Source organism: Ammodytes marinus (genome assembly GCF_949987685.1).
Source record: "Ammodytes marinus genome assembly, chromosome: 16".
Classification (NCBI taxonomy): domain Eukaryota; kingdom Metazoa; phylum Chordata; class Actinopteri; order Uranoscopiformes; family Ammodytidae; genus Ammodytes; species Ammodytes marinus.
The window spans coordinates 26,556,198-26,571,846 of record NC_137220.1 but is presented as its reverse complement, the minus strand read 5'-3'; the positions used below and the strand labels follow the sequence as shown (position 1 = coordinate 26,571,846).

The following is a 15,649-nucleotide window of genomic DNA, read 5'->3' as shown; positions in this document are numbered from 1 at the left end:
CCTGGCAAATGCCATATAACCAGGGTAATGTCAATCGTTTGAATTCAAATTTGGAGAATTATCCAAGCAGGCTAATGCAAAATTAAACTGAGTTTTTTTTGTAAAAACATGCATTGTCCTATATTCAAGTAATTCTGAAGATTATATTTTTGTGTTTTACATTATTTAAATGACATTAGCCTAATATGGCTGCTGCCTTTTGGTCCTTTTATCACGTATAGCCTGTGCTCAGGCTCTCACTACTGAGCTCCATTGTGAGAGACCTCGAACCATCCCGTGCTTTAAATCTGGCGCGTCTCACTCTGTTCAGCGTTGCCAGTCTCCACGCCATTGGGCCGCGCTGCAGGCCAATCACGACGTTCGGTATCTCCGGGCGGGCGGCACGAGCTCATTAACATGCACGCTCTCCGACCAATGGGAGGGCGTGTTTACCCTGCCCTGAGACGCAAGGTACGCAGTTGCACCGGGAGAGAGAAACCGCTGCTTCGGAGATCCGAGCCGCGATCCAGCCAGGCCGGAAGCCGTAGTCCCACTGCTTCCATAGACTGATTCAGAAAGCTCCAGCACAGCCAGTCTCACATGGAGATACTACTGTAGGACTACACTCCAACCCACATGGTTTATTTCAGAGAATTTGATTTTTAAATGGGCGACGCACTTGGTCTTTTTCCTTCCCTCCCTGTGTTCTGTGATTTTATAATGTATTGTTATGAAAGGATTTAACATACCAGTAAGTAATAATCTTATATCCTTTTTTATATTTATTCAATAAAATATTTCAATGGGCCTGTTTCCTCCTCTGCAGTTACAATGACATGGGCTGTATAAAGTCTAAACTGCTTAATGTGACGTGTTGTTCATAATATAATATGAAATGAGTGGCCTGTGTTTGAGTATTCTATGTGGAATAAACCGACGATTTAATGCAGTAGGCAGACAAAAAATACTGCTTGAATTATTATTGTAATTATTGGTAGCAGTAGCCTAATTAAAGTAATATTATTTGTAGTAGTAGTGTATAGCCTAATAACAATGCTCTAGTTCCATTATATTTTTTACGTTAGGAGTATTTTTTGTATTTAGCTAAACTATTTAATTATTGATCGACGAAGCCTATTTGCTTATGTTTTGTTTTAAATTATCCAAATTTATAAAAACGTAGCAAGCTTCGTATTTTTAATCTTTGATTTAATTTGTGCAATTGATTCAGATTTGAAAGCGTATTGAAAAACTATTCGAAAATGTCCACCTTTTAGCCAGTCGTTGGGTGTAAAATGTGGTCGTCTTTATGTTCCAATAAACTCAAAACGTAGAATTGGCATTAGTGAGGCCGGGAGACGTGAGTGTGCTCGCCCCGGCCGAGGTGCACTCTTTGTCGGCCAGCTCAGCCACGGAGGACCGCTCACCTCGCAGCACTATCCGACCTATACAGCGACATTTGATTTATCATCTGCGTCCGGGGCTGTCGATTGGAATCTGCAAATTAATCGACAGTTTCTTAATGAATTGCATTAGGGGCGTCGATTAGCCTATGAACGTTTTATTATTTTAGCCAAAATTAGAGCGAGCATTTTTTTAGGAGGGTTCGCACATTAAAAAGGTTACAACGAAAAACAAACAACGGTGGGGATTTACGCTGCTGCAATAAAATGAATCTGAATGTAGGCTACATTTCGAAACATTTAGTAGGCTACAGCAGCAGTATCTTCATTGCTCCGTGCATGTTGAATTATTTTAACTGTGGTTAGTGGACTGAATGAGTGGGGCTGAACGCTAAAGCATGGCGAATGGGGGAAGGCAATGGCTGACTGCAAAGCGCTACCACACAGTATCGAGACAAAGGCAGTGCTCCTGACGGGCGGCCATTCACCTTGGATCTCAGTCCACAAACTGAATACTCGCCTATCATTTTAGACTAGGGCAAAGGCGTCTCAATACACGCTCAGGGCCCCCACATGCATACGTACACACATTAGCTCACGAAGCCTTGTTTGATACGATTTTGTCCCAGGGAGCTCCGTATGGAGGGATTTTATTGTTGTGGATGTAGCACTGAATTGTCGTCCAGGCTCTTACTGGCTGCATGGCGAGATAATAGCCTAGTGCTGAGAGTAAAATGGAACATGTTATGAGAATATGCCTGTTCATTCTTACACATTGTAGAATCCCATTTGATTTTCTTTCTTTTTTTGTATTTGATAGTAAAGCAATACTTTTATATTTGTGGGAAGCCCCTAAAACGCTTCCAGAAACAGGGACTTCAAATTGATGTATGATGTAAAATCAGGCAAATTAACCTTCTGTGTTAGGACAGTTCAGTCGTGTAAAATGTATTTATTTATTTAGGCCTACTGATTTGGAACCATATAAAAAAGCTGCCTTCTGTTTTCCTGCCTTGTTTTTTAATTACTCACAGCCATCACCGAGGCATAGAGACGGACAGCTTTACATGGTTGACTAAATAATAGACCTATACTGTATTTCCACAGTGATTGTACATTTTAGACATTTTTATTTTCTAATTATTATTATTTTTTTTTTGACTTTATGGTGCTATTGTTTGTGGCATGGCAGATAATGTGGCCTTCTCCTTACCTGAAATAGGTCAGGGCAGATAAAGACAGTGAGAGTGCAGTTATTCTCTATCTCTCTCTCTCTCACACACGCGCACACACACACACACACACACACACACACACACACACACACACACACACACACACACACACACACACACACACACACACACACACACACACACACACACACACACACACACACAGGCTACTGAGAAAGAGAGGGAGATAGAGCGAGTCCCTGACTGCTGATGCATTTATCTGTTGTGGAGCGGTGTCTAAATTATTTTCTTAATACCAGGTGTATTGCTCTGTGATGTGTTTCTCAACGTTATGGAGAAACGGCGCAGGTTGTTGGGCCTTCATGTCCGCTAATTGATCGATGAATGATGCAATTATTTTTCAATTGCCAGTTTTTCAGATAAACTAGGTTGTTTTTGCACTCAGCACATAATGACATATTTGGTTATTAATGCCGATTTTATACACAAGATCGCTGCAGTGCGAATACGGAAAATAATCTTAAATGTATCGATGAGCTCGACGGAGGTTAGAGGCAGGGGAAGAAAAAACGCCTGTATCAGCCCGAGACAATAGGACGAGCAGGAGAAGGCAAGGCAGCGTTGTTCACCTTGAGGCTGAGCAGGCTTCCGTCATTTTAACCAAACAGGACGACACACTCCCTCCTGTATAACAGAACTACCATTGATTGTTGCAGCAATCATGATTTCATACAAAAAATATATATTTTTTTTTGCATGTTATTAGCCTTCTGCTTATAGTGGTTTTGAGTGACAGCTGGCAACTGCTGACGTGTCATCCGAATGAATTGCTAGGGTAAAATACGATGTGAACATTCTAAAATAGAAAGGAATATATATGGGAAGCCTGAATGTGTCAATTTGCTCGTTGTGCCTTCGTCTGTGGGAAATAGAGTACTCGTATCCATATGATGCATATTAGGCCCATGTCCCAGGCTGATCAATAGAGCTGAATGTGAGCCTGCCTCAGTGGGCTTTTGGACGCCTCGCTGGCAGTTTGTGTCCGCAGTGACTTATTTAGTAGCCTATCATCAGGGTTAAATCGAAAAGGTGGATTTCAGCTTTAAGCAAAAAAAGAAGAGAGAAACACTTGACATGACAGAAAGGTAGGCTATTAGTTTACAGCAACATCTAATGGAGCGTGTGCTAATGGGTTGTTTTCCCTAACATTCTGTTATACGACTCAAATGCACTGTTAGTATTTTGTCATCGTAACAGGGCTTTCCATTTGTCTTCTTGATATTGACAATTGCTTTGCTTTTTTCCCCTCTTTTGACAGAAAAGATGATCGGGAGCTACGTTTTTGGCTGGGGAAGCCTGCGATCGACTAACTGCAACACATAGATCCGAAGGAAAGGATTATTTTATGGGTTGCATTTGATCTTCCCTGACCTGCCCTATCCGGATTTCGGATTTATTCGACTATTCTTCGGAATGGAAGGACGGGATTTCGCTGCTCCGGCCCACCTTCTCTCAGAGCGAGGCGCCCTGGTGCACCGGGCCGCCTCTCGGATCGCTCCCTCGGGCCACAGCTCTGTGCAGCACGCCGGTCACTTCCCACCGGGAAAATATTACCCCTCGCACATACCAATGGCTCCCCACTCAGGTTAGTCAAACATCTCGGGCGTTTTGTCACACAAGAATGCTAGAGCTCTGCTGTAATGCCACCCCCCCCCCCCACCCCCATATAGCGCCAACATAGCCTACATCCTACCACTAAGCTGGCTGTTGTTTCAAATGCTCTTCTCACAACGTTGCGCCATAACGCATGTGCATCTTACCAGCGTGAACACTGCTATGGCCTGCATATGTGTGTGCTGTGGAAGCCTACCAAAGCAAATTATATTTTTTTATGCACAAAAGAGAAAAACGGACGGGGCTTTTTGTGTCAAATAAATGGTTGCTCAGGTGTGACTGTTGACAGAGTTTCTCTATTAAAATATCATCAGGCGGAATTTGATTTACGCATGCGGGCCTACGACCAGGAATTGTGATTAGGCTGAACATTTATCGCTTAAATATCTCAAAGGTAGTAAAGTCACCTTAGTAAAACAAATAGCGATTTGATAAGTGTGGTAAATGCCATGGTATTTATAAAATGGCATTTACGATCATGGTTTAGCTTGCGCACGCGGTGTAACTGCTCTCCCATTGGCCCTGGAGCTGAATCTGAAATGCGATTTTTTTGTCACTACACGTTAAATTGATAAGTGTCAAAAACCAGTGCCATGACCAGCACCAAACCCTACAACCCCCGAGCCATACCCAGAGTCTCAGGCAGAGACAAAGACAGACGATGGGTGGACAGGTCGGCCTGGGTTACAGTGTTTTGGACGTAGTGGGAAGAAGAGCAATACTAGAAATACTGCTCCTAAATTTGGGCTTCAATCGGCGTTGGGGTGCAAATGTCTTCACAGTGCATGCATTGGATTTAACAAGTGCCTTGGGTATCTTGTGTACCCAAACGTGCACCTTTAAAACATATCAGTCCATACATGATTTGTGTACACATAAGACGAAGAATATTCAACTTAGTCAAGACTGCTAAACAGAGTCGTCTATTAAAAAGCTGATATATTTTTAAAATGTAGGGAGTGGAAAAAAACAATATAAGCAACACAAATGCAGTCACATGTTAAGCAATATACAATATGAAACCTTGGCTTAAATTATATTCATGTTTTTTTTTCTTCACGAGATTGTGTCACCTGATTTATGATTCTTTTTGAGGGTGATTTGTAACTACCCTTTTCAGATATTTTGGATTAATTCTAATTTAAATATATAATAATCTTCCTCATTTTGTGTTCATATAAAGACAACAGAACAAGACACTCAGCGTTGAAAATGGGATGCATCGCAATGTACTGTTGTTGCTCTCATCCTGTCGACCCCCTGTAAAACTAAATACGTTTAAATAAGTGTCCAACGGTGGCATATTGATCGCATCAGACAGTAACACTGCTGGAACTATGTCCTTTGAAAAGATCATGTCAATGTGAAATCTAAAAACACACAGATGCAACTCAGCTGCTGACCAATCTTGGGTCGCTGAAAACAAAAATAGTAAGCCCTTATTATTTTATTATTATGTTACTTTATGTAACATATCAGCTCAAACTATAACAGAGTCCTATGTGGGATTAGTGTAGGTGGATGGTGTAGGCGTTTGAATACAGAATCCTCTTACATTACATTTTATTTCTTCAGTTATATTTTAATATAAAATGAAAACATTTTACCATAGACAATTCTGTGATATCAATAATATGTATTTTCAAATGTATTGTGTTTATGAATATTCTGGATTCATTATGTTGAATATGAGGCATATTTAGTCATTCAGGATAATGCATGAGCTCAGTTCAACCATTCATCTCTCACCATGCATCTTTGCTTTTTGGCAGTACACACACACACACACACACACACACACACACACACACACACACACACACACACACACACACACACACACACGCACGCACGCACGCACGCACGCACGCACACACACACACACACACACACACACACACACACACACACACACACACACACACACACTGTGACTGTGTACGTATGTTGTTTTTTTATTTTCTTATAGATGTTTTATTGAGAGCATAAAGGCTAATGCTGGCTACAGGGTATAAGGTGCTCCCCCAGCCCCCAACCCGATTCGCTGTTTCCTTTGTAGTATTGCGCTGCACCAGCAAGAATACCTACCCTCCAAATGTCATCACCGTTCAATGAGCAGCACAGGTGGTTTATTGTTCTCCCCACATGGGTGTGACTACAAGAGAAGTCTATCTAATATCCTCAATATTTTGGTAAATGACTTAATTCTTAGCATTTCAGGTATTTTATTGAATTAAGATAAATGATCTTTCCACATGAGCTCACGGTATATCTATGTAAATGGCCTCTGGGCACCGTTAGATATTACTTGGTTACCATGCTCTGCTGATGAACAATCTTTGATTTATAATTTTAATAATGTTTGAAAATGTCAAGCGTGACATAATGCAAATATGTGTATGAGACGTGACGCATAATTCACAATTATGCTCGGTACATATTTGTAGGATGGTCACCAAAACTATCACAAAATGGCAATTTATAATCCCTAGAAAAACACTCAACAAAAAAGGAACAACATTTTTACCGTTCCAAAGACATTTTCCTTTTTATTCACATTGAATCAAGTGGGTTTTAAAAAAAAAAAAATTCAGCAATTAATTAATTATTTTTTTTTCACTCAGTTTACCCACATGAATACAGGCCAGTATCACATCATAAGAACAATGAAATGCTAGTTTAGATTGTCTGACCAAACTGGTCCTTATCTATAGGCCTTGACAGAGCAGGTCAGTATTGACCCCTTGTAGTGTCCAGAATGGATGGTAGCAACATTAGCACTACTGAGAATGTTGTTTGTTGCTTGTTTTGGATCCCATCAGTGTATCTGCGCTTCCCCCCAGGGGGACTAACTTGCACACTGGCTAACATCATTTTTCAAAGAGCATGAATATTTTGGGGTTGATGTTAAAAAAACACAACACAAGAGGCAAGTTTATGATGTGGCTGCTTGAAAGGGCTCTTCTGACTTTTGCAGAGGTGCTGTATTTTTCGTTAGCGTTCCATTCAACCCCTCTGCGTTGTTCTTTGGGGGGTTGTAGACATGTAATAAAGTTTGGGAGGACAATTATTTTCTTTGCACACACTGGTGAGATTGGTGCAATTATGCAAGCGCGGACGCGGTCATTTACTTTTACCTTCTTTCCCACTGAACCATGTTAACATAGAACTGGCATTTGCCTCTGTCCATCTTCACTTACTACGAGCCAGTCATTTGTAATGCATGTCAGGTGGTCGATTTATAGTTTGCACTTGCACTGTGTTCTTGGAATGTGACATTGGAGCATCTTCTCTGTGTGTGTGTGTGTGTGTGTGTGTGTGTGTGTGTGTGTGTGTGTGTGTGTGTGTGTGTGTGTGTGTGTGTGTGTGTGTGTGTGTGTGTGTGTGTGTGTGTGTGTGTGTGTGTGTGCGTGTGTGTGTGTGTGTGTGTGTGTGTGCTTGCTGATACAGAGAGACACACAGGACTATAAACTCATCTAATATGTTCTAATTCAGACAGTTCCTTTACAAGATCTTTAAAATCAGTAATTTTATCTTGGGGTTGGCTCCGGTCGCAGTCCTGGAGACAGTCTTCACTTGGCTGTGAGACTGGGGGATTCAGATATAGGAGAGTGTCAGAGGAGGAGACACAGTGGAGTTGTCTTTACTGCTGGCATTTATGGCTGGCGGGCTCATCTTTCAGCCATATTGTTCTGATCAGCGTGCTCTGGCTGAGGTGTGGCTGTGTGAGAGCGGCGGGGGGGTTCAGGAGCGGCCCATGGCTGAGCTCTGCTCTAAACACCCCGTGTAATCAAAGGTCATATATGTGTCATCTGCCTCACTCTTTCCTCCCCCTTTTCCTTCACATGTCCTCTGTCTCTCTCTCTCTCTTCCATAAGCCATCCTCTCTCTCTCTCCTCCCCTCCATTTCTCACTGGCCTTTCTTTTCCAGCAGGAAGACCCTTGTGTCTGGGAAGCGGTGGTCTTCCTGCCACTTGTGTTGTAGCCACCCTCCCCTGCCCCGGGCCATTGTTGCAGACCCCACCTTTGTGTGTTTTTTACGGCTGCTGTTAAAGATAAAAAACAGTCCCCTCTCACCCCCTTTATTGTTTTCTGGTAGGATGTCCCTGTCATTCCCTTGGTTTTTATGTCCTTGCTGGATATCCGAGCAGCTTCCCCCTTCAAAGGTTTAGCATATGCTCTCTGCCTTGCCTTCTCACATTTCTTTGGGGGAATAAATACATTTACTGAGACTTTTATTGAACATCTCATTGCTGGAATACCCCAAGGGTCTGTGGTTATTAGGAAGAAGATTCAAAGACAAACACAGGAGGTTAGCGGAGTTAGCAAATGGTTGGTTACAACCAGGATCTTCTAAAGACCAAACCTCAGAGTGAGTGGATGAGGGTTGTTCATGCGGAAGACATCTTCTTCCCCCTCCCTATTCCTTGTTGACCCCAGACAAGAGTGGTGGCTGGAGCAAGTTGTGTCCTCGGCTTACTTATTTAGTAGCACAGCACCTTGCTCCAATTGAAGGCCTGTGCATGTCCTTTCCACTCCAAATCTAACCATTTTGAGAGAGGAATTCCAGAGGTGAGCCTTGCCTGAGTGAAAAAAATGTACCTTGAATAACCCTTTCTAAATATTACATTAAAATACTATAAGTTTCCGGGAGTCGCCCGTGGAAGCAATGACAGAACATGGGTCTGAGGCCAAGTTCCATTTTGCTCGGGCCTTGTGTACTACTTACCCTCTCTCTCTCTTTTGCTCCAGCTCTGCAAAACAGAGTGTGAAGCGTGGCCCTGTTGTCAGCCTTGTTTGTGGATTGTTTGGAAATGACACAGTTCAGACCCAATGTCACAGCTTAGTTCCCCTGAATGGTGGACGTGTTGCTTAGCATCCTCCACCTGGCTGAAACAGCACCTTGCACGGTGCTGCCGCCATCTGTCACCTTCCCCTGACGCTCCAGCTAGAAAAACCCATACGGATAGCAAGGGCAGTGGACTGTCTTTGGAAAAGGATAAGTCCCTTGCATATTTGCAAATGCTCTTGATCACTAGGGGAAACATGCACTCATGTATTGAGCCCTAGGCTTCCCCCCTGACATTTGCTTGTCACTGGAACATCTCAACCAGGTGTCCAATAACCAGTCATCAAAAAATAAGTAACCGCATCTGGAACGTCTCACACTCATGCAACTTAAGTGACAGATTTGATGTGGGCTCACTTCATTTTCCTCATCAGCAAAAGAGTCCTCAGAATGGGAAGACTTAAGCTGTGTGGCTTTGCGAGCGAGTTGTGGCCACTGAGTGAGAAGTCTCTTCAAACAGAGCGCCACCGACACCACACCGCATGGCATGGTGCCACAGCAGAGCCCTCACCTCCAGCATGGGGCGTGTACGCAGGGCAAACACAAAGGAGACCTACGGGCCAGAACCGCCGGCAGTGTATCGGATTTCAGGGCATCATATTTCAAAACCTTCAAAACGCTATATCTATATTTACACACACACACACACACACACACACACACACACACACACACACACACACACACACACACACACACACACACACACACACACACACACACACACACACACACACGTGAGCATGAGGAAGTGACAGGTTGCATTAAGAATCCAACGAGGCTATGAAAACCTTTTGTTCACTTCCCATGACGAACACACACACACACACGCGCGCATGCACGCAGGCACATACACACACACACACACACACACACACACACACACACACACACACACACACACACACACACACACACACACACACTGAAACTAGCTGGACTAAAACATATATAGTTGCGAGATTGAATATTCTGATACATTTGCCCAAAGTCAACTACTGCTGTTTTGTTTGTGATTTGGATCTTTCTCTCTCTCTCTCTCTTTCTCTCTCTCTCTCTCTCTCTCTCTCTCTCTCTCTCTCTCTCTCTCTCTCTCTCTCTTTTCTTCCCCTCCCTCATTCTCCCTGCCTCTCCCAGTATCAGGCTGCTTCTCATCAGACAGCCCCAGGCCCACCTCGCTGAATGGCCGTATTGCATGTGACAGCTGTTACACATTATTAACAGCTCAAGCAGAAAATCCTGACGACTTGTTTTTTAATTTAAATTGTATTATTGCAATCATTCAGTGAAAAGAACAAAAAAGGGCCGTTGCCCTATTATTTTTGCACAGATTTGTGGTCAGTGACGATACTGTATGCACGTGAGGTTGAATGAGAGTTTGTGTGTGGTTTATGTTTGGGTGGGCGGATGGGTTAGCATGCGCGTGTGTGTGTGTGTGTGTGTGTGTGTGTGTGTGTGTGTGTGCGCGTGCATGCGTGTGTGTGTGCGCGTGCCTGCGTGTGTGTGTGTGCTGGGCTGGGCTGTGTTCTTCAGACACCCCCCACTAGAGCTGAGGCACCCTGTGGTTGGCTGTTGGGCTCAGACAGGTGCATTGTTAACCTTCTAACGTTTGCTTTTGTCCCTGCTGGATGCGCTGGTGCACCTAGTTGGATTTGGTGCTGGTGATGCAGCATGTGTAGGTATTCCTCTGCCCATAAGAGGGATTTTGAAAACCACACTGACTCATATGTCAGTCACCAGTTCAGCATGGTGCCTGTCCAGTTCTATAAACTTCTGCAAAGAACGGACTGAAGTTTCTGTTGTAGCACTAACATGTCGTTACAACTCAGCACTACCTTTACCTTCTGTATTCTGAGATTGCCTATTTCAAATCAAAGCAGACTATTCATAACTGTACAGTAAGATGGCATGTGGTAGTGGGGCAAGACTGAGAGCAGATACTTTCAAATAATGGACCACAGTTTGTGACTGTTAGTGGAGAAGCTGGGCGGTTGTGACACAGTACCAACCAATAAGGTGCGCTGCTTAATATATGCAGAGAGATTTGCCATTAAATATACATGCAGTATGCCTCTCAAGGATGTGTCAGCCCTTTTGTGAGAAAACAAAGATTAGCATCAGGAATTCCATTTTAATAAGTCTCTTGGGACCATCCAACCAGCTGCCTTGTACTCAATCCAAAGGGGACTTGTTGCTGTCTCTCTCTCTCTCTCTTTCTCTCTCATTTTTCTTCCCCTCTCTTGCTCTCTCTCTCTCTCTCTCTTGCATGGATTTCCTGTGCTCTTTTTGACATTGATAAGAACGATAATCCTGCTCTCTCCCATCCTCCTGCTATTTATTTTGTTGTCAAATGACTTGTTTTACACCACACATGTCTTTCATGTCTACATTTTTCTGTCTTTGATGATCGGTGTCTGTACCCTGTCTGTCCGCTCCTCCCACCGCTCATCCCCACTTCTCTTCTACAATCATTCTCCACCATGTTTTCTCACTGTTGGACCCTCCACATCGTTTTGTAGGTGTTATCTGTTTTTTTTTGTCCACTCTGACCACTAGGCTACACTGCTTCCCCTCTCTGATACAGTACTGTATGTGTCCTAAAGGATCTGGGGCAAGTGACTGGCTCCTCAGCAACAGATGTGTGTTTGTCTGCCGGTGTTGCATGCATTAGCTCTCTCTCTGCTTGCCAATGCACAGGCCACTGACCAACCCTCTGGTCAGGGTGGGGGAGGGGCCGGTCTGAGTTTGTGTGTATGCACGAGAACGAGACAGACAGACAGACAGACAGACAGACAGACAGACAGACAGACAGACAGACAGACAGACAGACAGACAGACAGACAGACAGAGAAAAAGAGCGACAGCAAGACTAGACGCACCCTGTCACATGCTGTCACATACACTTACTGGTGCATTGCAAGCAGGCACTTTCAAATCGCACACACAGACAGACACACACATACGCGTGCACATGCACACAGACTTGCACGTCATACACATTCACACATCTTGCTTCCCAAGAGGCCATGGGGCCAGTGGGACAGAGCAAGCATTAGAGTCTGGTTTGTCTGTTTACATCTAATTATAGAAACAGGACTATTTCTGCCACCACTGCGCCAGCTTTTTATATTCTTAACAGAGAGAGAGAGAGAGGGAGAGAGAGGGAGAATGAGAGAGAGAGGAAGAGAGAGGGAGAGAGAGAAAGAGAGAGAAAAAAAGTGAGGGGAGAGGGAATAATAAGAGCCGGTGAAAAAACAAAGCTTTGACATCCTTTTCTCACAATGGTGAACGGTTATCTCATCCCCTCAGCACTGCTACAGTCTGCAGGCTCTCAGTACAGTACAACAGGAGACAGAGGGGGGTGGGGTTGTCTTGTATCAGAAGCCCTCATCCCGTGTAACATGAATGTGCAAATTTACGGGAAGACAGCAATGGCAAGACAAGCAAATTTATTCTCCCCATTAGCCTCAGTCATACATTCAGTTGACAATCCCCCCGCGATAAAAAGAGAATCATTTCTCTAACCCCTGGCCTGTGGGCTTTAGTTGTGATCCAGTGGAAAGGGCTGTCCATCTCAACAGTCAAAACAAAAGGACGAAAGAGTTGATATTGAGGATTAGAGTTGTATAAAATGTATCTAGTATTAAAGAGACAGGGCCAGTGTGGTAGTTAATCCTCAAGCTTGGTGGCTGATATCCAGCTGAGTAGCTGTTGTTAGCCAGGGGGGCCTGGAGGGGGGAAGCTGCGCTGCCAGTCGGCCCGCCTGAGGTGAGAGCCAGATCAGGGCAGGGTTGGGCATGTGGGTCTGGGCCAGACAGGTGCAGTGGCTCTCTCAAAGAGCCCCGTAGGCGAAGTGCAAAGCCCGCTGGATGCAATCTGAGCCAGGTGCTTCCCATCCCCCTTCACAAATATACATAAACCACTACATAATGGAAATGTGTGCTTGCAAACACCCACCGCCGCCATCCACGGCACCTCTTTTATTCGTAGACATGGCAGGTAAATTAATTGGCCGTGAGTATGTAACGTATATGCCGAGATAAAGGTGCGCTGTCTGGCCGAGGCGTAGCGCAACGGCCATAATGATGGCTCCATTGTGTTGATGTGCAGGGGGGTAGTTAGCGACACAGCCAGCGGGGCCCTCGCTGGAGGGCTGGATAGCCTCTGATTAATAGTGGGGAATGCTTTGAAGTGACACCCAAGTGCACAGGCTCACAGGCTAATAGCAATACCATCAGTAAGGGAGCGCTTCCTCTTCCTCAGTCTTCATTAGCCAACGTTTCCCCGGCGTTATCACGCCACCCTCCCCTTTACACGCCCGCCTCATCTGCAGAGAGCCATAAGCTCTCAGGGTTTCTTCTTCTTCTATTGTTCCATGATTTAACTGCCATTTCTATCTGTCACGTTTGGTAAAGATAGGGTTTGTTCTTGAAGGCAGCGCAATGGGAAGGCAGAGAGCAGGCCTTTACTCATACAGCTCCACTGCTAGGTGAACTGTGGCATGGCCTAAAGACCCGTGGGACTGATATGGCACAAGTGGGACACGGCTGGGGACTATTCCCAGGATCCACTTTGATCTCCCATGCTGACAGACAAGCCACAGCTGTGGGTGTGTCCGTGTGAGTGAGTGAGTGTGTATGGGTGTCTGTGTGTGTCTGTGTGTGTGTGTGTGTGTGTGTGTGTGGTGTGTGTGTGTGTGTGTGTGTGTGTGTGTGTGTGTGTGTGTGTGTGTGTGTGTGTGTGTGTGTGTATGTGTGTTTAGGAAGCGAGTCGTGCAGGCAGGGTTGGGTCTGTCAGCTGTTGGAGTAAAGTAAACTATTAGCGGTGGGAGAAGGCTGTGTTTCCAGTGAAGAATTAGAACCACTTCTAATTGCAGAGAGGTTGGGCTATGATTACATGCTGGCTAATGCACTGACAGACCTCTCACTTGGCTGGCTCTCAGAATGCTGCTGAAATGGCTCAATGCCTTTTGGTTATACAGCATAATGGGAGGGTGTGTGGATGCGTGTGTGTGTGTGTGTGTGTGTGTGTGTGTGTTAGCTGTGTGGGTGGCTGTCTAACTAAGCTAAACTTGCTTCTAAAAGACTTGACTTTTCTGTGCTTTTGGCATGTGTTTGTGAGTTATGCATTTTGCTTGCATACATGTGTGTGTGGGTTGGTGTGTGTGTGTGTGTGTTTTCCATGTGTTAACTGTGCTTTGCTTGTTTCTCGAGTGCCTGTCGTTATTTCTAGTGGAGGCAACTTTTCTTTCAAAGTCAAAACTGGGCTGGCCCGACTATCTCTGCACAGTGCAGATGAAGTGTGTTTCTGAGTTTTTTTGTAGGCCTACGCATGTGATGTATTGTGTGTGTGTGTGTGTCTGTGTGTGTGTGTGTGCGTGCCCACGGGAAAGAACAATCAAAGAAGCTATTGTATGAAAGCAGTGAGAGAGGAAACAGAGTGGCAGGCAGCGGAGAGGGCAGCATGTGGGGGTGGACAGGGGGGGGGGGGCCGATGCAGGTGCCTAATTCTACCTCAGCCCTGGGCCTTTTATATTCCACCCATCTCTCTCTTCTCCACTTCTGCATGGGGATGCTGCTGCTCTGCTATATGTGGTAAATCCACCTGCTTCAATTACATAGTTGATAGATAGATATATTAGACAGTAATCAGAATAATAACATACACACAGATGGATTTAGACAGCATTATACTGTAAATCGTTTGCATGTGAGCATTTTAAGAAGTTGTGTTGCATTTTACAATTCATAATTTGAATGACTCAGGTGTGCAGACGCTCCTGTTCGCCATAATCTGTGCTTTGCTGGCAAGTGCCTTAGATCACATTACATTCCCAGCAGATGGGATGACACTTATGGGAGTGTATGTGCTGTTTCTTCATCTGGCCCTTAGGTCCGTGTTATCTCTCTTTTAACTAGACAGAATACAGATACCATTGTGGCTTCTCCAGGTGTCAGGAGGTTACAGAGAAGGTGTAACACAGTAACAGGAATTTATTTTTTCCTCTGTGCTGATGACTTGCAGGGTTAGTGATGGGTCATAGATAAGCTGGGGTGTTTCTACACAAGGGGCTTGCTCAAGAGAACTACAGGGCTCATGGGTTTTCATGCAGGAGGGCTTTCCGGATGTAAGCAATATACGGCTGAAGCTACTGCTATCATAGATGGACTTGGTGGTGCACATGTGGATTTGATAGCTGTTGTTAGGGAACAAAACAGGACATAGCGATTTGGTTCATTCTGGTGCTAAGGAAGGACCGTAGCTTCCTGTCTAAAAGCGCAATAGACCAGTGAGGTATGAAGAGAGAAATGGTCATGCCCTTGTAACAACGCATCACCAGACCAAAGTCGTCTGTAGACATGGAAACTGGATGGATCAATAGCGCTGGCGTGGTGTGGCAATAGAGTCAGCCATGCAGCTGTCAGGCCAGGGAAGGAGAGGATGGTTGGGGGCATACTGGAACATGCAATAGTGCTGCAGATGTCGGTTATTTTAGAGAAATCATTTTATGTATGCTAGTATCGAGTCCACTACATTTGATTTTTTTT

At 44.5% G+C, this 15,649-nt stretch overlaps 1 protein-coding gene across 1 annotated transcript in view; it reads left to right on the top strand.

Moving 5' to 3' along the window:
* Nucleotides 1-500: 500 nt before the first annotated feature.
* Nucleotides 501-15,649, top strand: part of LOC307263476 (BAH and coiled-coil domain-containing protein 1-like) — a gene marked incomplete at its 3' end in the record, with an annotated part of 44,448 nt that continues 29,299 nt past the window's right edge. Inside the window, exons 1-2 of the mRNA XM_080044623.1 lie at nt 501-730; nt 3,897-4,223. Of these exons, the coding sequence (XP_079900749.1) occupies nt 4,052-4,223 (172 nt within the window). The 5' untranslated portion in view covers nt 501-730; nt 3,897-4,051. The remainder of the gene's footprint in view (nt 731-3,896; nt 4,224-15,649) is intronic.